The following is a 25,746-nucleotide window of genomic DNA, read 5'->3' on the forward strand; positions in this document are numbered from 1 at the left end:
ATTTGAGGATAATTGAATGTTAATATATAAGTGTTTGTATATATTACCTCTCCTTTTTTTTTAAATGTGATTCTTTTTACATCTGTGACCCCTTGGTTTTTTAGTTCTGTTTTGATTTCTTCTGTTGTGCAGACGGAGATTTCCTGGTTTTTTATGACTCCTTTGGAGTAGTTTAGTGTTTGGTGTGGATAAGCTTTGATGTTTGTTTCATGCAATTTTTGTAGTTGAAGTAGAGTTTTGGCCTGTTTTTTATTTAGTACTTCTACCAATATGGTACCATTCCTTAATTTTTTGACATTTTTAGGTGTTATTTTGCTTGATATTACCTTTTGGATAATGAAGGGTGACATTTTAGTTAACGGTATATTAGACGTTGCTTCTAGCACGATGAATCTTGGAAAGTTTGTATCTTCATTGTCGCTGTCAGAGTCAATTTCTGTGTGTGGTCTCTTGGATTTTTTGGTATTCATAATAATTTTTGAAAAATTCATCAGCCATGCTCCCCACCCTCCTCGGAGCCCCTTATGGGGAAGAACTATGAGGGGGTAAATCCCATTCGCCTCGGTTCTCCAGGGCTACATAGCTGGTATACTCAAACATGGGGAGGTTTCCAAGCATTCACAATATATGGTTATGCCCACCCAAGTATGGGATTTCCCTGTATTTTTATTATTCCTGATGGTTACCTTTTTCCCAGCTTGATTGACCCTTCAGCCATCGCTTATTAATTCAGTTTATTGTTTATGTTGAGTGTTAGTGTGTTTTTGTTTGGATTGTCTGAATTAGTGCTTGTCATGACCAACCGATTGATTGGATCGGGCCTATCCAACCTCCCGTCTAGCCTAGTAAGGGCCAAAGTGGTGTGTTGTAGTATCATGTTATTATTTCCTAGGCATGTTCCACTCAACCACCAGGATCCCGTTCTTAATGCATTACGGGTTGCCACCAACGGTCAACTGGTGGTCCCATTGAAGGATTTTTACCCTCTGCAGGGGGGCAGTTGGTATGTTCTATCGCCCTACCAACTAGGCAAAAAAAAAAAAAAAAAAAAAAAAAAAAAAAAGGTGAGGAGGTGAAGGAAAAAGAAAACGAGGGAGGGGAGGGGGAGGAGAATGTTGTTTTTGTTTTTGTTTTCGCAGAACATGACTAAGTTTTGCAAAAGGGAATAAAAAAACAAAGACATCTATGTAGGTGCGTTTCATCTCAGGAAGTCAGTAGACAGCCTGATCTGGTAGCACCAGCATATTAGCTTTCCAGTTAAGAAAATAAATAATGAATAAGTAACTAATCTAATAAGAATCCACCCTTCCACCTTAGTATCACCTTAAAAGTAACTGTGAACATAGCCGACAGAAAGAAATATAACTAAAATAAGAAAAATATAAAGTCGAGTATCTCCTTAAAAATAACTGTAAACATATCCGAAGGGAAAAAGAAAATTAATAAAATAAGGAAACTATAAAGTGGAGTAATCATATGAACATATGAAGAACGGTCGATGGTGACACCGATGATTGCCGGTGTCGCTAGATCCATGTCGCAGTTGGTAAAAGAAAAAAAAAAAACTCATGAAACACAGAGAAAATTAAACTCCATGGTAGAAAAGAAAGGAACGTTGCATAAATACAGTTGGATATGCAAGTAGTAGTTGTCGACTGTAAGAGTTTGTTGTAAAACATGGAATTCATGGTTAATGCGTTTCGTTTATTTTTTTTTATAAACGCGATTTTCTCTGTGTAAACTGTAAACGATAATGAGAAAAAAAAAACAATAAAATAAAAACCAAAAAAGGGAAAGACGGCATAAGTACCCATTGGATGAGGTAATAAAAGAAAAAGAACAATAAATAAATAAAAAAATGTAAAAGAAAAAAAAAGAAAAGAAAAAAAATGGAATAAGTAACTGTTAGAATAGCTGTATGCAAATCCACTTTTTTAAGCAACTACGAACACAAACTGGTGTTTCTTGTAATTTTCTACTGTGAATGGTTAAGTCCGGTGTAAATGGATGGCGGTGGAAGGAGGAATCTAATAGAGAGAGAAGAGTTTACTACTTCCATTGATTCTAAGCGATTTTTGCAGCGAACTCTCACCAGATGAAATATAGGAATCTATGATCAGCGAATATGCCTATAACACACCTCAGATATTGTGCTGCAGCTTGTGTGTAATAGATTTGCATGTATAATGTCTCGATTTTTAATCTTATTAAGGTCAAACTCAGACAGGGAAAAAATGAGTTCATGTTAAGAACGGCTTTTGGAATAAACACCCCTAACCTTCCCATGTTAAGAACGGCTTTCGGAATAAACACCCTTTGCAGCTTGGACATTGCCCCCACTCCTACCCCAAAAGCCAAGGGAAATCATTTTTTAAAGTTTTCTCAAACATTTTTTTAATTTATATTATCGACTACTGCTATTTTTTTTTTTTTTTTTTTAATTAATTAAACTGGAGTAAAAAGGTTCAAACTAAATCTTAAATAAACCAAAGTGACTTTTTCTTTAACTTTGATTTTTTTTAACACAAACTACATTCTAAAACCTTGAAACGAAAATTTATACCAAAATTTGAAATATCTTGCAACACAAATAGTTGTATTTCTATATTGTTTACTTTCTGGTTTAAGAGAGAATATTAAAAAAAGAAAAAAAAACAGAATAAAAGTAGCACACACAATTGGAAAAAATAATATTAAAAAAAAAAATTGTGAATACTTTTTATATGAATCTAAAAATATATTTGCAAAAAATAACCTCTCGATTGAAATTTGTGAGTAAATTCATTTTATCGTTTATTTTTACAATATTTTGCGCTGACAAACTCAGCAGCAAGTTTGCATAAAGTTGCTTTAATGGTAAAACATCAGCAGGAGCAAATAATTGTACATAATTAGTCGTACAATTTTAGTAAACCCCCTTATGTACGATCAAAACCCGGTACTACTAATTGTCTGATTTGGCTGCTGCTGATTCAAGCAACTTTACACGTTGTTTCTATATGACAAACAGCAGGAACAGTCAGTCGTATAATGATCAGGAATGATTTGATCGTACATATTTAGTAAAACCGATTGAATCTCACCCCTAAAGGAGCTATGAGAACATGATCTCCTTAAAACTTCATATATCAGGTTATCCCATAAGTTCTGTCTGTGCCGAATTAAATAAATAGTTAAATAATGGTGTTTCAGTTGCATCTGATAAAACAGCATAAAATGTCGCCAAAGAAGAACACGTCAAGGCAAAACAAATGTAATAATCACAACTCGTTTGGCTCTACGGCAGGCGCCGCGTTCGAATGAAAATGCGCGCCGAAATCCGATCAAGTAAAATGATTGGCAACAAATAATCGAATTCAATTATAGGAAAACTATTTCGTAAGAAACTGCGTAAAATTGTGAAACACGTCAATCGAAAAATATCTATTATTTAAAACATTTTAGTTGTTAAATCTGAACACTGTGAATTCTCACACACACACACACACACACACACACACACACATATATAACTAGTAAATTGTATATAACTAGCAGCCTGGCCGGCGTTACCCGGTCGTAAAATCCGCTTAAATATAATATTTCAATACATGCAAATTTCGTATTTATTATTATCTCAGGTTATCCAATAAGTTCTGTTCGAACTTATGAATAAAGAAAAGAAATGACCAAATGAACTTATGAATAAAGAAAAGAAATGACCAAATGAACTTATGAATAAAGAAAAGAAATGACCAAATGAACTTATGAATAAAGAAAAGAAATGACCAAATGAACTTATGAATAAAGAAAAGAAATGACCAAATGAACTTATGAATAAAGAAAAGAAATGACCAAATGAACTTATGAATAAAGAAAAGAAATGACCAAATGAACTTATGAATAAAGAAAAGAAATGACCAAATGAACTTATGAATAAAGAAAAGAAATGACCAAATGAACTTATGAATAAAGAAAAGAAATGACCAAATGAACTTATGAATAAAGAAAAGAAATGACCAAATGAACTTATGAATAAAGAAAAGAAGTGACCAAATGAACTTATGAATAAAGAAAAGAAGTGACCAAATGAACTTATGAATAAAGAAAAGAAATGACCAAATGAACTTATGAATAAAGACAAGAAATGACCAAATGAACTTATGAATAAAGAAAAGAAATGACCAAATGAACTTATGAATAAAGAAAAGAAATGACCAAATGAACTTATGAATAAAGAAAAGAAGTGACCAAATGAACTTATGAATAAAGAAAAGAAATGACCAAATGAACTTATGAATAAAGAAAAGAAATGACCAAATGAACTTATGAATAAAGACAAGAAATGACCAAATGAACTTATGAATAAAGACAAGAAATGACCAAATGAACTTATGAATAAAGAAAAGAAATGACCAAATGAACTTATGAATAAAGAAAAGAAGTGACCAAATGAACTTATGAATAAAGAAAAGAAATGACCAAATGAACTTATGAATAAAGAAAAGAAATGACCAAATGAACTTATGAATAAAGAAAAGAAATGACCAAATGAACTTATGAATAAAGAAAAGAAATGACCAAATGAACTTATGAATAAAGACAAGAAATGACCAAATGAACTTATGAATAAAGACAAGAAATGACCAAATGAACTTATGAATAAAGAAAAGAAATGACCAAATGAACTTATGAATAAAGAAAAGAAGTGACCAAATGAACTTATGAATAAAGAAAAGAAATGACCAAATGAACTTATGAATAAAGAAAAGAAATGACCAAATGAACTTATGAATAAAGAAAAGAAATGACCAAATGAACTTATGAATAAAGAAAAGAAATGACCAAATGAACTTATGAATAAAGAAAAGAAGTGACCAAATGAACTTATGAATAAAGAAAAGAAATGACCAAATGAACTTATGAATAAAGAAAAGAAATGACCAAATGAACTTATGAATAAAGAAAAGAAATGACCAAATGAACTTATGAATAAAGAAAAGAAATGACCAAATGAACTTATGAATAAAGACAAGAAATGACCAAATGAACTTATGAATAAAGAAAAGAAATGACCAAATGAACTTATGAATAAAGAAAAGAAATGACCAAATGAACTTATGAATAAAGAAAAGAAATGACCAAATGAACTTATGAATAAAGACAAGAAATGACCAAATGAACTTATGAATAAAGAAAAGAAATGACCAAATGAACTTATGAATAAAGAAAAGAAGTGACCAAATGAACTTATGAATCAAGAAAAGAAATGACCAAATGAACTTATGAATAAAGAAAAGAAATGACCAAATGAACTTATGAATAAAGACAAGAAATGACCAAATGAACTTATGAATAAAGACAAGAAATGACCAAATGAACTTATGAATAAAGAAAAGAAATGACCAAATGAACTTATGAATAAAGAAAAGAAGTGACCAAATGAACTTATGAATAAAGAAAAGAAATGACCAAATGAACTTATGAATAAAGAAAAGAAATGACCAAATGAACTTATGAATAAAGAAAAGAAATGACCAAATGAACTTATGAATAAAGAAAAGAAATGACCAAATGAACTTATGAATAAAGACAAGAAATGACCAAATGAACTTATGAATAAAGACAAGAAATGACCAAATGAACTTATGAATAAAGAAAAGAAATGACCAAATGAACTTATGAATAAAGAAAAGAAGTGACCAAATGAACTTATGAATAAAGAAAAGAAATGACCAAATGAACTTATGAATAAAGAAAAGAAATGACCAAATGAACTTATGAATAAAGAAAAGAAATGACCAAATGAACTTATGAATAAAGAAAAGAAATGACCAAATGAACTTATGAATAAAGACAAGAAATGACCAAATGAACTTATGAATAAAGACAAGAAATGACCAAATGAACTTATGAATAAAGAAAAGAAATGACCAAATGAACTTATGAATAAAGACAAGAAATGACCAAATGAACTTATGAATAAAGACAAGAAATGACCAAATGAACTTATGAATAAAGACAAGAAATGACCAAATGAACTTATGAATAAAGAAAAGAAGTGACCAAATGAACTTATGAATAAAGAAAAGAAATGACCAAATGAACTTATGAATAAAGAAAAGAAATGACCAAATGAACTTATGAATAAAGAAAAGAAATGACCAAATGAACTTATGAATAAAGAAAAGAAATGACCAAATGAACTTATGAATAAAGAAAAGAAGTGACCAAATGAACTTATGAATAAAGAAAAGAAATGACCAAATGAACTTATGAATAAAGAAAAGAAATGACCAAATGAACTTATGAATAAAGAAAAGAAATGACCAAACGTTACATTTTATTAAATATTTAATAATCAATATTCTTTCCCTGATTATCTACGACTTCCTTTCTATCTATTAAGCTTATTAATTCCATCACTCTAAAATCATTTTGGCTTTGATTCAGAGAACTCACAAATGTCAGTTTCAGCATCTTTCTGCATTACAAAATCTGTTCATACCAAATGATTTTGTAAGCTATTAAACAAATGGTAGTCTGAAGGAGCCAGGTCAAGAGAATAGGATGGATGAGGAATTTTCTTCCAATCAATTCTTTCAATCTTTTGTGAGGTGATTCTTGCCGTGTTGAGTTGTGCATTATCCTGATGAAACATCCTCCCTTTTTTTGATTCACTAGAGCTGGTCTTTTCCCCCCTTGGTTCAAACACTTTACTTGCTGACAACAGATTTGAGCATTAATTATTGTATTAGATAGTAGCAATTCAAAGTGGAATATTTCTAGCCAGTTCGGCTGCTAAGTTTCTTTTCTTGAACTCATAAAGCATTATATGCCTCAAATGATTCCATGTTAGTAGGGTTGTAATCAAGCAAATTTAAATTTTATCGTTCTGTAAAAAAAAATGTAATCAGGTAAAATGCATCTCAACATAAAAATGTAAAAATTTACACAATATACACAATATTTTTCAAGTTTCATTCAATTGTAAAACAAAGTTTATAATTCGGACAGAACTTATGGGATGAGCTGATATATTTTATTTCGTATTTAAATCATATGTACAGATGTGTGCAAAACAGGAGACTTTGATGGTCTGGTCACAATAGATGAAAGTTTTGGGGTTAATAGATGTAAAACAGTTGAAGATAAATTCATATAGGGGAAGACCAGGAAAAACATGGAAGGAAGTGATAAGAATGAGCTTGAGAGAAAGAAGGATAAATAAAGACCTGGCCAGAGATAGGTTTGTTTACAAGTTTAATTTTAAAGGCCATTAAACAAGATATCCTAGCATGCTAGAAAGTGGACTTTGTGTTTACTTTTGGCAGGTTCATATCTCTTGCTTCCCTTATTATTATGATTTTTTTTTTTACGTAGGTGCTCTGCTTCTATATTCACCAATATGTAGTTTTACGTAGGTGCTCTGCTTCTATATTCACCAATATGTACGGCCCTGTCGGTGGGGCATTAGAATACGCCGACTGCCCCCCCTCCTGCAGAGGGTAAAAGTCCCTCAATGGGAGTCCTGGATATGACGGTAAACTATATCCAGTGGTGAGGCCCCAGCTTGTGGGCTTTGGGGAGTGTGGAGCCACCCTTTAATTACCATTGCTCCCAGGTCCACTTTGACCCGGAGTGGTAGTACCTGTTAGGGTCCCAACTATGGGTTAAATAGAAACCGACGTGAAAACAACAAATATATTCTATTAAAAAAATTTTTCTTCAAAATCTTTGGATTCGGCATTAAATAACCCGAAAACGGTTGATATGCCGTAAAACAAAAACAACCAACCAATCAATATGTAGTTTTTGTGCCTTCATGTTCCAATCTTATTGTTTCCTATATTATGGATAAAATAAGATCACCACCCATCCACCCCTATACCTCCCCTTGAGTCTTAAATCATAAACTACCTACATTATTTAAGACTATGATATAAACTCTATACATCTTTTTGCGTTACACTTTATATGATACGCTCCTCCTTTATCTTGGAATTCGATATAATTCCCCCTAACAACATCAATATTTTCATTGATTTATTTTGTTCCTGATGAATCCCTCGCTAGACGTCGCATCCCCATTGTGTTACCTGGCATCTTCTCTTCTCTTTTGATGAGAAGCATTAGGCTTTGAAATACCCTGGTATAAAGAGTCCCCTCTATCCCCCCAACTAAATGTTTGTATACCTTTATTAAATAAATAAACCATTCTATATTCACCAATATATAGTTTTTGTGTCCTCATTTTCCAATCTTATTGTTTCCTATTATATATATATATATATATATATATATATATATATTGAGCACTTTTGAAGTAAATACTTAAAGTTTACGCATAAATTTATACTTTCGTATATTAATTTTATGTGAGTAAATGAAGTAGTTATATATATATATATATATATATATATATATATATATATATATATATATTAGTGATGAGAGGATTCCAATATTTTTCCCAATTCCGATACAATTACCGATTCCGATTTTCTGTAAATCTCTAAACATTCAACTATAGAGTTGTTATTTTTCCCCACACGTTAAATGCTCAGATATTTTCTTATCCGTAAAAATACACTTGTGGGGGATTATCTATTTTATATTTGCTGCTTTTTGTAGTCATCTGGAAAGCATATCAGCGGAACACAGTTCCACAGGCTGGCAGTTCTAGGAAATAAACTTTGTTCATAGAATTTGCGTTTATATTTTTGCACAGGTTGAGAATGGAGGAAATTGTTGATAGTGATTGTAGCTAGACGAGTGTGTTTTTATGGAAAGCTTGCAATGGGGGGGGGGCTATTACGATAAACACTCCTCTGGAGAAGAGATTCCGAGATTGAAAGCTTCTGGACTCAAATTTCGTATATTAATTTTATGTGAGTAAATGAAGTAGTTATATATATATATATATATATATATATATATATATTAGTGATGGGAGGATCCAATATTTTTACCAATTCCGATACAATTACCGATTCCGATTTTTTGTAAAACTCTAAACATTCAACTATAGAATTGTTATTTTTCCCCACACGTTAAATGCTCAGATATTTTCTTATCCGTAAAAATACACTTGTGGGGGATTATCTATTTTATATTTGCTGCTTTTTTTTTTAAATCAATAAAAATCATGTATTACAATAGAAAAATGCGAGAATGAAAAGTAATATGGTTAAGCTTAAACATGGAAAAGTAAAGACTAGTTTGTTTATATTGGATTTGAAGGAAACCCATTTTGTAGTCATATAGCGATGGGACAATTCATCAAAATCGGAATTTCTGAGGGTATCAGAATTGGTATAAAAAAAATTTGTACCTATTTTCTGATGCCAAAAACGATTCCTTTATCTTTTTTAATTTGATTTGCTTAAAACAAAATCTTCAACTGCTGGTATTATGTTAAACTAATAAATATTTATTGATTTTAAACTATCAGTAAAAATAAAATATATTGATCATGCCCCATGGGTGTATTTTTAAGTTTGAGAAAATATCTGCACATTAATGATGTATTCATCGTACATGCACTCCCTCAACATACATACCCCCCACCCCAACAAACCCATTTAGCAACAAAATCTCACCCCTTCATCACAGAGATCCATAGATGCTGGAAAGCCTTCTACTCTAATAGTTTATTTTCTCAAACTGCTAGACTTTGGAATTCCCTCCCTGTTATCTGCTTCCCTGACTGTACTGACATGTAGAAGTTTAAATGTAATGTAAACCAACATCTCGTTAATCTCCTTGAATAGTCCCTTGTAAACATGGTCCCAAATAGTAACACCTTACGTCCAAGTGAGAAAATGCCTTGTTTGGAGGTGAACAAGAGTGAGGAAAAAAAAAATTGTATGTTACGCTGAGATTTAGCCTTCAGGCCAAGATCAAAGTGTAGTATCTGTTCAGATGCTGCACTTCAATTTTTTGTTCTCTCTCAGTGGAGGAGAAATCCTTCACAACTGAGACAATTTTTATTTTTGTTCCTTTTCTCGACATTAAAAAATGACTCTGGTGTCTAACTCTGCTTCATGCGGAGGCATTGTAAATAGGAACAACTAAACAAAAAAAATACTCAAACTGAATTTTGCCATTTTTCAAAATACAATTTGAAAGGTTATATTTTTTGTAAACTATTCGTTTTTTGATTTAACAGAATTATCAAAATAATTGTCAGTTCAAGAAGTATCGTTAGTTAATAGAAACAATTTAATCGTCGAAAAAGAAAAAGAACAACATTATCATTTAATTTGGTTTAATCTTACGTACAGAGATGTGTTGATTGGCGTTTAGAAACTAACTTCCAGGCTAACTTATCTCTGGTCAGGTGTTTATTCATCCCCATTTCTCTAAAGTCCATTTTTATCATTTCCACTCATGTTTTCTTTGACATTCCCCTGTGAACCGGACCTGCTACCTCAACTACTGACTCAAGAACTTTCATTCATTCTTTTAACATGACCTTACCATTAGAGTCTCCTGTTCAGCAGACATCTCTCTAGACTCTTCAGATTCAATCTATTTCTGAGATCATCAAACTTAAGCTTGTCTTTAACACTAATGCTAGGCATACAACATATCATTCTCTCATATTATTTCTCTCCATGCAACACATGTCCTCAACCCTCACTGGCCAGGTTTCACTTCCATGCGTCATCAGATTATGCACACATACTTGATAGACTCTTCCCCTGATCGACAGTGGAACTCAGTGGACAATTAAGTATACAGTGAGTTTTGTTTGTTATATAGCTTGCACTGTCATTACTTTTAATGAAAAAAGCCCAAATCTGAGTCTGTTTGAAAGAAGCTTAATTTAACTGAGAACTACAAGTAGTGCAGTTGTTTAATAAAGAAAGAAAGAAAGCTCAAGAGAAATTACTCACTTCTGGAGAAAATAAGTGGAAGTTAAAGAGTTCTTTTTTTTTCATTAACAATTCCATGGTAGGGTGTATTTTTTAAGGCAGGGTGGTATGGGTGAATACACTATACTATGATACATCTACAAACGTTTAAAAAAAAAAATATCTGGTAAATTTTTACTTTAACTGTAACTCAATATCCACTTTTAAATTGACAACTTTCAAAAGATTTTTGGGTATGCTGAAAACGAATATCACATGAATATCACAGACAAGTAGTTTTTTTGGAAATTAAGAAATTTTTTTCCAATTTATTACTTAATAAATGTCGGTGGCGTTTGCCATTCATAGCATGGGGAGGAGGGGAATGTTTTTTAACATGCATACGCATTATTACTTTTCAGTTGTGGAAAAAAACATGGCCGCCAGTGAAAGCATAATGGATTACATTAGATAATGAAGGTCTTAATATCCAGAAAACTATTTGTCTGCCCAAAATTTAAATGTGATGTCTGTTTTCAGCATATCAGAAAAGCCATCAATTAAATGGTCAATGTTGAGTTGCAACTAAACTAAAAAAAATTTTTTTAAATGTAAATATGTGAAAGCTAACATTACTGAAAGAAAAAATATCTTATTTAAACATTGGGCCAATTAAATGGCTGAGAATTGAACTGATTTGTGCCAAAAAAAGAGTAACCTACCTTTTCCGTTCCATCCCATTCTGATTTGTACGTTATTCTGTACAAAGGATTCAAGAATACGTCATCATATCTATTCATTTTTTTATAAGACATGTTTAGGCTTTCGCTACTTTTCTCTTGTATTATGAGTTCTGGCAATTTGGCGAATTTATCTGAAAATACAAAAAAACAGGTTCTTTAGCAGTTGATTTTTTCTTGAAATAATTTCACGATTAAATTGTGTTTTTTATATTTTAATTTTGATTCTTTAATAGTTTATTTCTTAATAAATTTGACACACAAAGCAAAAATTGTATCAATTTACTAAAGAAATTCTGACCAAGAAAATAAATTTTCTGTTTTAAACATAAAAGGAAAACAAATTCATCACAACTTTTTTTTTTTTTTATCTTATTGAATTCCTGGAATGAAAGATTAAATAATTCAAGCAGCTATGCATCTAATCCAATATTAACAATAAACAAATCTCCTCAGTGTGGACGACCCAAAAAATACATTTGTGAATTACCTAGGAGTCATAGCTGATAGAACAAAAACATGTGACGTAAATAAAGGATTCCACTTGAAATTCCGTCCAAATTTGACAGAAACATCCCAGAGTTCGACAAGATACACATGAAGAAGGTCGGAGGTTACATTGACCGAAACGTGAAAATCACACTCAAGATGAGAACAGTAATCTGATGATTAATAATACAAATGTGTACAAAAGTTTTGCATATTTTCTAACTGAAGTCCTAATGGTAAGGCTCTAAAATCGCAAAACACACATAGCAAGAAAAAAGGGTTAATTGTCCTAAAATGCTAGAATGACTTGGAAACAGAGGGATCATTTTACATTAAATTTGAATTCGAACCAGATTCTCTACTATAAAATTCTAAAATAAAATTTGGGGGAGGGGGGGCACCAAATTTGTCGCGTTGTTCATATATAATTATCTTGATAATATAGAGTTTCATTATCTTCGGAGGGAGGAATTGAGTGAAGGGTGTTATCTGATAATTCATTTTATATTATTTTGTATGTGTGATCACTTCTTTTTCATTGAAATATTTTTTAAGCAAAAATACTTTTGGTGTAAATAAAAAAAAACACTTAAACATGGCTGCCAACGGATTTAAACTAAAACAAGAAGTTCAGTTTGGTAAGCGGAACATTTGTACATCAGTAAACAATTTTCAACTGACACCTATCTGGGTCGCCCATGATCCCGAATCGCCGATGCACATGTTAGAGTGCCAATACAAGTGCTGTCATGTTTTGTGTTTTCTTGAATACATATGAGGTTGGAATAAAAAGGAGAAACCAATGGTGAAGAAACAGTTGAATTTAGGCACAGCCAAAACGGAAGGAAGGAGTAAGTATTTTTGGGCGTAGTCTCTCTTTAAAAATCTACCAAAAATCAAGTAATTATCCAATCAATACAAAATTTTCACCGATTATTAAATGAACAATGAACTTTATAATGATGTTTTTTTTCCATAATCGATATTTATATATATATATATATATATATTTTGCCTACAAAACCCCTACCTCTTTATTTGTGGGTGCAAATATGCTTTAAAAAATCAGCTAGAACTGAACAAAATATATTGTATTGTGGGAAGGGTAAAGATTGTAGATAAAACAAACAAACAAACAAACAAACAAAAACAGCTGCACACGTATCAGAATTTGAATGTGTTTTATTTTCCATCTTTTTATGTTTTATAATGTGAAATTCGTTGAATATGTTAATAATAATTATTATCTTTCAGATTAGCAAAAAAATAATTTTTTTTAATATTTTTATTACTTTTGTGAAAAACACTACTTTTAAATGTTTGAAAAATAAATTAATAATTTTCTTTTTAGTGAGCCCAATATTGCTAATATATCATTAAATATGAAATGCTTTGAAGAATCAATTCCAGAAAAGAAAAAAAAATCGATAAATAACTGCGCATTTCTTTTAGCAATTTCTTGTTAATTCATCTATGGAGGACCAAGTGTGATACTAGATGCAGGAGTTGTTTTCAACACATACAATGCTTGCTATTCCCAAAATGGTCACCCATCTGATACTTGCCAGCCTCATTGTTGCTTAACTTCGGTGGTTATGTAGGCAATATATATATATATATATATATATATATATATATATATATATATATATATATATATATCGCTTATGAAAAAAGGTATTAAATCCTCCACTTAATCCTTAAATCAAATGTTAAAAATACATGGCTAAATAAAGTTTATTTTGTCCTATCCAGTCCTCCATAGTTTATTTTAAACTTTGATTAGATTTTTTTTTTATAATTTTGCTATAGAGTGATATAAAAAGTTGGAATTATTTGAAAATCAGGTACTTATAATATTTTTGCATATTCTTATAGCATATCATCCTAAATCTTACTTAGACACAAATAAATAAATAAATTGGTTCAAAAACCCTTGGAAAAACAAAATTTAAATGTTTTAACGATCGAGACAAAAATGGCGGTGAATGGTGTGGTTTTAGAAAATTTTAGATTTAAAATTCTATCAAAAAATAGCAGAAGTGTTTTATATTATTCTGCTTTTCATATGATAAAATTCAGGTTTTTCTCTTTCTGGAAAAAAAGTAAGTTGCTCGAGAATAATGGATTTTAATAGATTTTAATTCGTTTAAAAAAACAAACAAACAACAACTTGTTTATTTTTCCACTTTTTGGCCATACCCTAATTGAATTAGAGGAAAACACTCATTCTAAATTTTGCACATACGTGTAATAAGTCTTCCGAACTTTCAGAATTAGCAAGGGAGATAAGTCTTGGATATTTTAAATTGTTTAGATGTAATGCTAAAACTGCAGAAGTTGCTGGAAAGATGTTGCAGTACTTCACTTCACTAGGTGTATCAGAAATTTGGAGGAATTTTTGACACCCCTAACAAAAAACTGCGAATAAAATATAAAAAGCTTGTAATTTCTCTTTTAAAGTGGATTTATTTTCTGTATGGAATATACTTCCAAAATAAACTATTAAAGTTCTTTAAAAAATAATAGAAATATTATTTTTTAAAAAACAGTGTTTGCAAAATGTTTACAAAATGCCGGCGCGCCTTCATGCAGCCATTTTTTTTTTTTTTTTTTTTTTTACGTAATGAAATAAATTGAATTTTACGAGTTAAATATTTTTTTAAAACTTTAAAAATCTATCAAAATTTTTCTATTGGTTCAATTTTTACGATATTTTCAGGGTCAATGTGAAATTTAATGCTCTTTCCAATAAACCAAATATAATATTTTAGACAAACGTTTTTTTTTTTCAAATTCACACCCCCATTTTGAAATATTTATTAAAATTTTAATAATTAATTTATGTGTCAAAGTTCACAAATTGAAGATAAAAGATCAATAAAGAAAATATTCTAATTTAAAACAAACAAAAAAGAATAGTTTTTTGGAAATTTACCTGTAAAGTCCAAAGTGTAAAATCTTTTTTTTTAAAAACCACGTTGATTTTTTTTTTTTTTTAAATAAATGAAAGCTCATGTTATGCTTATATCGTCAAGTAAATACCGGATGCTGACGGCAAATTTTTCTATTTCATTCAATGTTTTCTTTTTTTAGATATTTAAAAAAAAAAAAAAATTCAGTCGATAAAGAAGTATTAAAATATATCAATCAAAAACTTGTGTATTTCATTAAGCGAATTAAAAAAAAAATCGGTGAACTGGATTTTTTGTTTAAGGGGAAAATGTGTGTTTCTTTTAAACTACAGAGGATGAAAAATACTAATTTTGGTTAACACACGTAATAAAAAAGAGACATTATTTATGTCCCTTTGATGAATCCATATTTAATACGTTTTATAGTAGCAGGAGGAGCTCTTTTAAGCTTGGCGCAAAACACGTTATGAAAATGCGATTTTTTTACGACCCTCGCTTTAAAAAATCTTATTTAAAAAATACATGGAATTTAAAATATAAATATGGATAAATTCTTAACAATGAAGAATGGAACTAAACATTCAATAGTATTTTTTTATAGGTAAATGATTTTTTGAAATTTATGTCGATTTTTTATAATCAACTTAAGTTAAATTTTGTTTATTTTCTTCACTTTTACTTAAAAAATGTAATTCAAACCCTATTTTTTTCAATTAAAGGAGCAAAGACCAAATTTTAAAAAAAATAACAAGTTTAATAGCAAATTATGCAATATTTGTTTTTTTAAATCGGTTTTCTTTAAAAAATATTTAAAGAAAATCAACGAAATTTTACTTACTTCGATTATAAAAAATATATATAAATTCCAAAAAATCACTTGCCTATAAAAAATTCTATTTACTATGTACTTCCGTTGTTCATTGTTAAGAATTTATCCATATTTATACTTATATTCCATGCCCTTTTTAAATAAAATACTTTTTTAAACAAGGATTCCAAAAAAAAAAAAAAAAAAATGCGAACTCAGATTTATTGACTGTTCAAATAAAGGGAGAGAAATCTCTGATTTTTTTCGCTGACTCCATTCTATTTGCATATGTGTGCAGTGGGCAATGAGATCTTGTGCGAGACTACACCTTATAAATCCACGGCCATCATCTTTAATCTTTCTCTCTCTCTCTCAGATCCCATCTGAAGGTAAGTTGTAGAGCCACATAATACACACACATTATAATGCTTTCTCCATTGCTTATTACATTCAATTCTACAGTAGTTTAAGAGTTTATCAGTGAAATATTTTTCACACAGACAGACACATCTACTGTTTTGTGGCACATTGAGGAAGCTCGGGCTTCTGCATTAATGAATCTTGTAGCAAGCTTGTCCTGTACTCATAGGGGAGATATGCAGATACAGGCAGAGGGAGATATTTCAAAATGTCAGCGCATATCAGCTTGGCTCAAAATGGCAGTGTTTATAAAACTCAACCAAGTTAAACCATTGTATAAAAATAATTTTACACTCATCTCCCTTCATAATGACCCCGCTAATTAAGTCCCTGATAGTAGCCCCCCTGCTTCAAAGTGGCACTGTGCCTTGCTTGGGGTGAAAATTGAATAAAAAAAAAAAAAAAAAAAAAAAAATGTAGACTACAATACATTGTGGACTAAGTCATAGTAAGGAAGCATGTGAAGCTTTCGTTCGGTGCACCAAAGTGGGTTCCTGACTGGATTTAATGTTGGGTCTCCCTGCTAGCACTTAACATTTTCTTTGTGGGTCTCTAATTAAAATGTTGTTAAGTTAAAAGCATTCCCAACACAGACATTACAATGTTTATTCTTCTGGTGTGGCACAATGAGAAGCTCCCTTTTGGGGAGCTGGGGCTTTCTGTAATAACAAACCTTGTGCCTGACTGTGTTTGTGGAGAGGTGAGAAAGAAATGTGTTATTAAAAAAACATGGCAGCTTCAGTAACTGTCGTCAATCAGATATGATCCAAGCCAAAATTGACAATTGTTTATAAAACTCATCCAAGTTAAAGTTATCAGAGAACGCAGTTGTCGAAAGGTTAAACTTGTACGTCGACATCAGGTTTTAAAATGATGACAATATATAAATTTTAGTACCTTTGTTTTTTTAATGTCTGCATGTTCTCTCTCTTTTTCTTTTATTCTGTTGCTCCATGAGAGAAGAGAGACATGATCCTTAACAACTCTGTCAATTCAAACCTGAGCACCTCCATCGATTTAACTTTAATTTCGTAATCGTAATACTGAATTTCACATGAAAACAATGATATCTACATACTCCTCGTATTTTTAAGATAATTATATTCAAAAATTACGAAAATCGATAAGGTAGAAAATTATTTAAAGAAAATACAAAATATAATTAAAAAAAAAAAACGACCATATTTGCTTATGTAAGAAATAGGAGAGTTCAAAAGGGAGGTAATTTTCCATTTCGATTTATTTTATAAAACAAGATGACTGCAATTTTTCACCTGCTAACACGATTAAAGTTGTTTTTTAAATAATTCGGTAATATTCAGGTAATTTTGACTGCATAATTTGGAAGCTAACATTGTAATTTATTAGAACTGAAAAAAAATAATCAATTGGAACCATTGCTTTTATCTGAAAATTCCATTAATCGACTACAAAATTTCGTTCTAATAGTGTAGAATAAAGAAATAGAAGCACCAAATATTTTTTTTTTTCACGGTGGTCACCACTTATCAAAGCCCGGAAGCCACTCAGGGATAAAGGTTATTGCAAGTACATTACGTTAGTGTGGAGATTTGATGAAGTGTTTACTTAAGAGGGCGGTTCATTAGGAGTTTGTTAATGTTGAACTTGAAGATATCCAAGTTGTAGTCAGGTGGGAAGCAGGCATACGGAACAGAGTTCCACAGGCGTGCAAGTCTAAGAAAGAAGCTTTGTTCATGGAATCCATGTTTTGATTTAAGCACAGATAAAGTGTCGTCAATGGTGTAGCAAAGGAGGCGAAGGAGGGAGCGAGAGAGGGGTGGTCCACCCTAGGCTGCACGTACCAAGGGGCGACATTTTAAGAGAGTAAAAATAGAAAATAGAAAAAAATGAAAATAATAAAAAGCTAGCAAAAAATCTGAAATGTTTATACCAAAATAAGTTTTTAAGGTCGTAATATGTTTTTGTGTTTTATGTGTCTAATACTGTTTTCAAATGGATTTTTCAACTGGAGCATCAGTTTTATGTCCGATGAAAATAAATATTTTAAGTTGAATATAAAATTTTGTTTTATATAAAATAATAATTTGAATTTTGATAACTTTACTGAAAAAAAAAAAAACTGCGAAAAGTTTATTTATAAATTTTAAACCTACTTGATGCCTTGCAGCTGTTCTATAAATTCGGGTCTGTACCGATTCAATATGTTTGCAAATTTTTGAGATGAGGATTGACAATTGTTTGAACTTAGCACACTTCCCTGCAGCCTCTTTCTCACAGAAGAGATGTTGCGAGTTTGTCTCTGCTTTATCGTTATTTTCATGGCAGGTGCTCGGCTGAGCTCCATTCTATGGTCTCCTTTCGCCAAACTTTCACAAGAAACACCTGTCTAACAGAAAACACCATCACTAATTTCCCCTAGTCTTTATCTGTGCCTAAACCTAAACGTAGATTCTATGAGCAAAACTTCTTTCTTTGAACTGCACACCTATGAAATTGTCTTCCATTTTCCTGCTTTCCAGCTGACTACAATATGGTTGTCTTCAAGTCTAACGTGAACAAGTTTTTGATGAGCCATTCCATATAAGTTAACAAATTTACCGAATTTCCATTACTAACGATTACTATATTGTCCAAGTTCTACTGTACACTCTTTAACCCTTATCCTCGAGTGGTCTGTTGGCCTTGATAAGTGGTGATGCCTATGTAAAAAAAAAAAAACTTCATGATGGGTGAACAGGTTTTGTAGAGAATATGTACTTTATTTGATCAGTAATTTATTTGAACCTTTGCGGTAATTTTTCAAAAAACCTTTGCGGTAATTTTTCAAAAAACCTTTGCGGTAATTTTTCAAAAAACCTTTGCAGTAATTTTTAGATCTGTACTTTTCTGATCCTTTTGAATAATTTGTATAGCAGTTCAATGGTCCCTCTTCCCAAAAGGAGTGCAACCTTAGTGTTGGTTGGAGAACTTGCATGTTTCAGTGACCTCAAGGGCTCAAGCCAGCGGGAGATCTGTCTCCTGATAGGGCCACCTATGCCAGACAGGTTGACAGGTAGAGGCCAGTCTAAGAGCACTCCATCTACTTTCTGGGGGGTTGGGTGTGGGGCCAGCATCCTCACCCCGAAAAAAAAAAAACTGGCTATAAAAACATCTAGAAAAACCCAAGAGGCTCTGGTTCTGGGGAAGGAACGTCCTGCACCTGCAGAACGTATTAAGTGCTGGGGTAAAAACTAAAAGGACACCAGTGCCGAAAACCCTTTTATCAAGAGGCCGACCAAAGAACACCTGGAGAAGAGACCTGGAGGCAGATTGCCAATCAGACGGGTTACTCCTGGGGGGGGAGCTGGAGGGAATTGCCCAGGATGCTGGTTAGCTGTTGTGAATGGCCTATGCCCCTCTAGGGGCTCAAGGCTATGATGATGATGATGATGATGATGAATGGCCCTTATCTGGAGTATATCAGTAAAAGAAGGCAGTCTCAGTCAAATGTTTCTTTTGTCTATCTCTACATGTATTCTTAACCAGTGGTTAGAAATAAAACAGAGGATGACGAGCCCACATTTTTCCATTACTTGGTAATAAGTAGTCTTGGGATGATTAATCAGAATCGGAATTGGGAATCAGAAAAATGAAAACATTTTGCTGTATTGGAATTGGAAAGATTTTATTCCTATTTTCTGATGCCAAAAACAATTCCATTGTCCATTTCATTTTTGTATTTGTTTAAAACTTAATTTTCAATCACTGAAACTAATAAGATGATGAGTATTTAGAGATTTTAAATTACGGCTAAAATTAAAATCTTGCGCACCCCCCCCCCCCACCACCACCACCACCACCACAACAAATGTATGTTTTATGTTTCTAAAAAATGTATGTACATGGGTCTTCATAGTAATTCACTTCCTAAAAAAAAAAAAAAAAAGTCTCTACACCTAAATATTTAAAGATTTAAAAAGAATAGGAATCTGTAATCATAACAGAATCAGTAATTGTATTGGAATTAGTTATGAGAAGATTCCAATATTTTTCTCCGAGGCCATACTAAATTCCCGATTCTGATACAATTATTGATTCCAATTCTATATAAATCTCTAAATATTTAACTATCAAGTTGTTATTTTGTCCCATGTTAAATGTGCATATATTTTTTTCAAATGTAACAAACACACTTGTGTGGGTGGGGGAGGGTCAGTGTTCTATAGATTTTAGTTTTACTGGTAGTTTAAAATCAATAAATAGTTATTATTTTACTAGCGGGGAGGGAGGGGGGGGCATCCGGCTTTGCCCAGTCATAAAATGCACTTAAATAGGATATTTTAATTTGTCCAGATTTCGTATACATCATTATAGAGTCGTGATTTCAAAAGTAAAAGAAAAAATAGTATTTGAGTGCTATCAACTAGAATCGAAACCAAAAACAAAACTGTAGCTGATGACGTTACCACTGTACCAACATGACACGCAAATGGACTGATTAAAAATAAACGAATGTGAATGTACAGAATGTTTAACGATTTTTTCAATTTTGACCCCTTTTGACCCCTTAAAAACTATTTTAACTGGCTAAAGACCCATAAAAGAACGGTCCATAAAAAAATCTAATCATTTCAGGCCCCTAGCGCCGCTCTGCGACTTTTAGTTTCAGAAGAGATAGATAGACAGATAGACAGACAGACAGACAGCCTTTTATATATTAGTTGTATTATTTATTTTATATTAATAGTGGAAGAATTTATTTTAAACAAAGTCAAATTTAAAAAGATAATTAAAGGAACCATTGTCGGCATCGGAAAATAGGCACAAATTTTTCCAGTTCTGATATCCCAAAAATTTTTCCAATACCCGATACCGATTAATCATCCTAACACGAATTGGAACCTGGAAAAATCTTGGACTCGTTGCATCACTAGTTAAATAGATATATCATAAAATGTAAAATGTTAAAAAAAGGTAACTTACAAAATTCCAGGCTTGCTCTGATTGGCCACTTTATCTTATTTAACTGGAATTGTATTATAAAATTGTACACATAATTTAAGTTGCAGGTAAACTCTATGTTTGCGTTATTGACTGAGATAGTTGTGCAATTGTTATCGATGCACCTGAAAATAAAATCCAAAAACAATTGTAAAAAATATATCCCAATTTTTGTTTCGAATCAAATTTTTTTAGATTTACAAAAAATAAAAATCTGGTAGACTTCAGATGCAGTCCATCATGATGCGAATAACCGTTTCACAAAGGCCACCAAATGCCATGATCATAATTCTCTACTTGTTTTTTGTTAAATATCAAAGTCATGTATACCAGGAAATCATTTTGGTAAAGGTGTGCACCTGGTGACAAATGTAAGAAACAAAATAGAATAATTATCAAATGTACCAAAAAGTCATTTGAATAAAAATTATGCATAGGAAGTAACAACAAACTTTATCAATAGTCAAAAAGAAGATAAGTTAGAATTATGATATTTGAAAAGTCATTTTTGGCAAAGGTTACACAGGTGTAATGAAGTTATACTAATGTCATCTCAATTCAGTGAAATGACAATGGCCGATTAAAATACTTGCCAGGGTGTGGCTACAGTGATAATGCAGTCCCAAGGTGTGAGGTTACGATTAGGATTCGGTTCTGGGGTTTGGGAAGGAGTGAGTCACTCACTCGACAACAGCACATTTCTGCCCTCTTCTTTTCCAATCGACCACACCTGGCCTCTCGCCACCAATATCACACCGCACAATCTGATCGACTTTTATCACTGGTTTATGATATATACACTTGACTGTGAATAAAACACAACACGGCTGCTTTATAAAAAAAATTTTTTGTTCCATCTGATAACAATTTTGATTTAGTATGACGGGTCTTCACATCAGTGAAGGTGCGTAGCGGGGGGTTTGGGTCGGATATTTTTGCAGTGAAGAAAATTTGTTAGCTTGTCCTCGCTCTGTGACCAACTCTTCATTATCATTGTCTCTATATATATAAAAGCCAAACGTCTGTGTGTTTGTATGTTTGTATGTAACGCTAAAACTTTTGAAAGACGGAACCAAACTTGACAAATTTGGTATCATATTGAAGCCCCATCACCCGGATGACAAATGCAGTCCCAAGGTGTGAGGTTACAATCAGGATTCGGTTCTGGGGTTTGGGAAGGAGTGAGTCACTCGCTCAACAACAGCACGTTTCTGCCCTCTTCTTTTCCAATCGACCACACCTGGCCTCTCGCCACCAATGTCACACCGCACAATCTGAACGTCAGCAACACGAAATACTTTTCAAGAGAAGATGTTCACGACTCTTCTTTCTGTGTCCCTTGCAGGGAATTTTTTCCCAGCTTTTATATCCTCCTATCAAAAAAAAAAAAAAAGAAAGGTATATAAATGAGCTAGTCATCCTTTCCTTCTTTCCCAAAGAGCGATGCAGATACGCCCGGTACGTTGTATATTACTTTTTTTTCTTTTTTTTTCTAACCATAACCTAGCCTTAAACGGTACTTTTTTCCCCCCTTTCGCATATATCCCACACAAGGGGTATTTCAGGTGGTCACAAATGGTTATATAATAACAGAGAAGAAATGCAACATTTTAACGTAATTATGTTGCCAATCGGTCGTGCTGATATTCCTCCACTTTCAAGTTTCTTGTCACTGCATCTTTGAGTTTTAACCTTGACCTTCTCTTTGCAGAATCAGTAATTGTAATGTTATAAAATGCTTCAGCTCAAGGGTGTCAAAAAGAAAATTGAACAAAACAAGGACGAATAATTAACAACAGCACGCTCCCAGAGTAAACTGATTCACACACTTTATATATAGATAGATAGATAGATAGATAGATAGTGAATAAATGACAAAAGACTATATTCCAAAGTTCATGATATTGACCATCTCATAATTTATTCCTTTAATTCAGTTGACATTTACAATTCTTGACATTTAATATTTTTATTGTTATTTTTTATATTTTAAGCGGACCTTTTTTTTTTTTCTCAATACTTTTTTGTGACCAAGAGCAGAGGTCCGCTTGAAATATAAAAAATAACAATAAAAATATTAAATATAAAAAGTAACATCGTTTTTCATGCTTCAAAAAACCCTCACAACCTTTAAATCACTATCCTAGAAGCATACGTGGACTTTTAACATTTTATATATATATATATATATATATATATAGTGAATAAATGACAAAAGACTATAATCATGATCTTGACCATCTTATAGTTTACTCCTTTAAATCAGTCGATTTATACAATTCTTGACAGTATCTGTTTCGTAGCGCAAAATCAATCACTTATTTATTATATCAATTAGTGAATCTATTTTGCCCTTAACTCATCAGAAGAAATAGTAACAATCAATCCATCAAAGCAGATAGGTACAGAACTAGGTACTAATTTTTCCGATTCCTATACTTATACCAATTCTGATACCCTTAAAAGTTCTGATTTTTCTGATTTTCGATTCCAATAAATCATTCCAACATTAATATTCATAAATACTCCAATTAAGTAAGCTTTTCTTGCTTTATTAAAACAAAAATAAAATAATTGAACAAAATTATTACGCTAATCGTGATTTGTATTTCCGTGAAAATCAGTGCCATTTTGTTAGCGGGACGTAATACAATGAGCTTCTGGTTTCAGCCCATCAACCACTACTTTTATGAACCTATCAAAGAGAAATGATTTAATAATTGAGAAGACATTTCCAGCTATACCGTAGCTGGAGATCTTGTGAAGTAGACCTTTATGCCATGCCCTATCAAAGGCCTTTTTTTTCTGTTTCATCAACATTCAATGATTTATTATTTAATTGGAATTCATTATTGAGATGAGTATTATTAATTAATTTATTTATTGCAGACTATTATTCTCATCTTTCTTAGATGTTGTTTGACGATGTTTTGGCCAACTATTCCTCTGGCCTTTGTCAGGTGGTAACCGCAACGGGATAGGAATTCCGAATCTCCTAACTGCATTCTCAGCAATTACTGCCATCCATAGTTGTTGTCGTCTCACCACGTTTTTGGTGATGTTGAATCTCTAGGGTTCCAGGTGAGAATTGTCTGAATATAGCGGTTTCAATCCTACCCAAAGCCGGCCAGAGGTTTACTTGGCCAAAAACGTGTTGATCTGACGAAGGCCAGAGGAATTGTTGGCCGAAACATCGTGAAACAACATCTAAGAAAGATGAGGATAATAGTCCGCAATAAATAAATTAATTCCGCTTACTCTTTCTTCTTCTTCTTTTCTTTTCACTTGTTTGATTTTTACACCGAGATGTGATTCAGATGAATGCTTAAAAGTAAATGTCTTTAATTGCAGCACTTTTTTTCTTTCTCCTCTTCATGAACTGTGTTGTTGGAAATACCAAGAATAAATGACTTTTGTAAAAACTGAAAAAGGCGAGTCAAATTTCTTTCCTCTTCCTTTCCTTTGTTATTGTGATGGACGCTACATGATATCAATCTCTAATCTACTGTAACGTTACATGATAACATGTAACGTTACATGATAACATGTAACGTTACAGTAGATTAGAGATTGATATGAGAGATGAAAAAAAAAGCTATTCTTTTTCTTTCTTAAATTCATCCGGCTTACTCTTCTTCCTTCTTTTCTTTTTTTTTTTACATGGGGGTCACCACTTATCAAGGCCCGAAGGCCACTCAGGGATAAGGGTTATTGCGTGTACAGTAATCAATGAGATAGTATTGTAGTAATCATTAGTATTGGGGGTTTTGATAGAGTGTCTTATTTAAGGGGGCGGTTTGTCAGGAGTTTGCTTATGTTGGACTTGAAGACATCCAAGTTGTAGTCAGGTGGGAAACAGACAAGCGGCAGAGAGTTCCACTGGCATGCAGTTCTAAGAAAGAAGCTTTGCTCATGGAATCTACGTTTGGATTTAGGCACAGATATAGAGTGGGGGAAATTATTGACAGTAGTTTCAGCCAGACGGGTGTTTTTCGTGAAAGATTGGCGAGGGGGAACGAGGAATTGGAGTTCAGATGAGCACCTGCCATGGAAATAGCGATAAAACAAAGACAGGCTTGCAACGTCTCTTCTGTGGGAGAGAGGTTGCAGAGAAGAGAAAAGGGCATCCCCCACTAAACCACGAAGTCTATTTTGTACTCTGTCAAGGCAGGATAGGCTGTTTTTAGCAGCTCCTGCCCAGATGTGGCAGCAGTATTCCATCCTTGGACGTACTTGGCTTTTATAAAGATAGAGAATTGCATCAGTAGTGAGATATCTTCTGGAGCGGTAGAAGGATCCCACCATTTTCCCAGTGTCCCTGGCAACAGATTTGATGTACGTGTTCCATTTTAGATCAGGAGTAAAGGTCAAACCCAGAAGCTTGTCAAAACATAGAGCCGCTCCAAGACGAGAGCCATCCATTTCAATTGATGCCAGATGGCGTTCAGTGCGTTGATGATTTAAAGATAGAAGCTTGGTTTTGGATGCATTAAAACTGACCAGCCACCTCTTCCCCCATTGTACCACATGCTCAAGATCAGAGGAGAGAGAATTAGAGAGAACTGTCATTTACG

The 25,746-nt window shown here is 32.4% G+C and overlaps 1 protein-coding gene across 3 annotated transcripts in view; it reads right to left on the minus strand.

Moving 5' to 3' along the window:
* Positions 1 to 25,746, minus strand: part of LOC145296883 (uncharacterized) — a 155,270-nt gene that overhangs the window by 98,309 nt on the left and 31,215 nt on the right. For 2 of the 3 annotated variants that reach the window (XM_080143028.1, XM_080143027.1), the window contains exons 5-6: positions 21,155 to 21,297; positions 11,561 to 11,712 (exon numbers count right to left, since the gene is read on the minus strand). In XM_080143028.1, the coding sequence (XP_079999154.1) occupies positions 11,561 to 11,712; positions 21,155 to 21,297 (295 nt within the window). The remainder of the gene's footprint in view (positions 1 to 11,560; positions 11,713 to 21,154; positions 21,298 to 25,746) is intronic. The other variant, XM_080143029.1, reaches the window with a different exon arrangement.

Source organism: Euprymna scolopes, chromosome 17, assembly GCF_053919585.1.
Source record: "Euprymna scolopes isolate OS-2025 chromosome 17, ASM5391958v1, whole genome shotgun sequence".
In the NCBI taxonomy this organism is placed as follows: Eukaryota; Metazoa; Mollusca; class Cephalopoda; order Sepiida; family Sepiolidae; genus Euprymna; species Euprymna scolopes.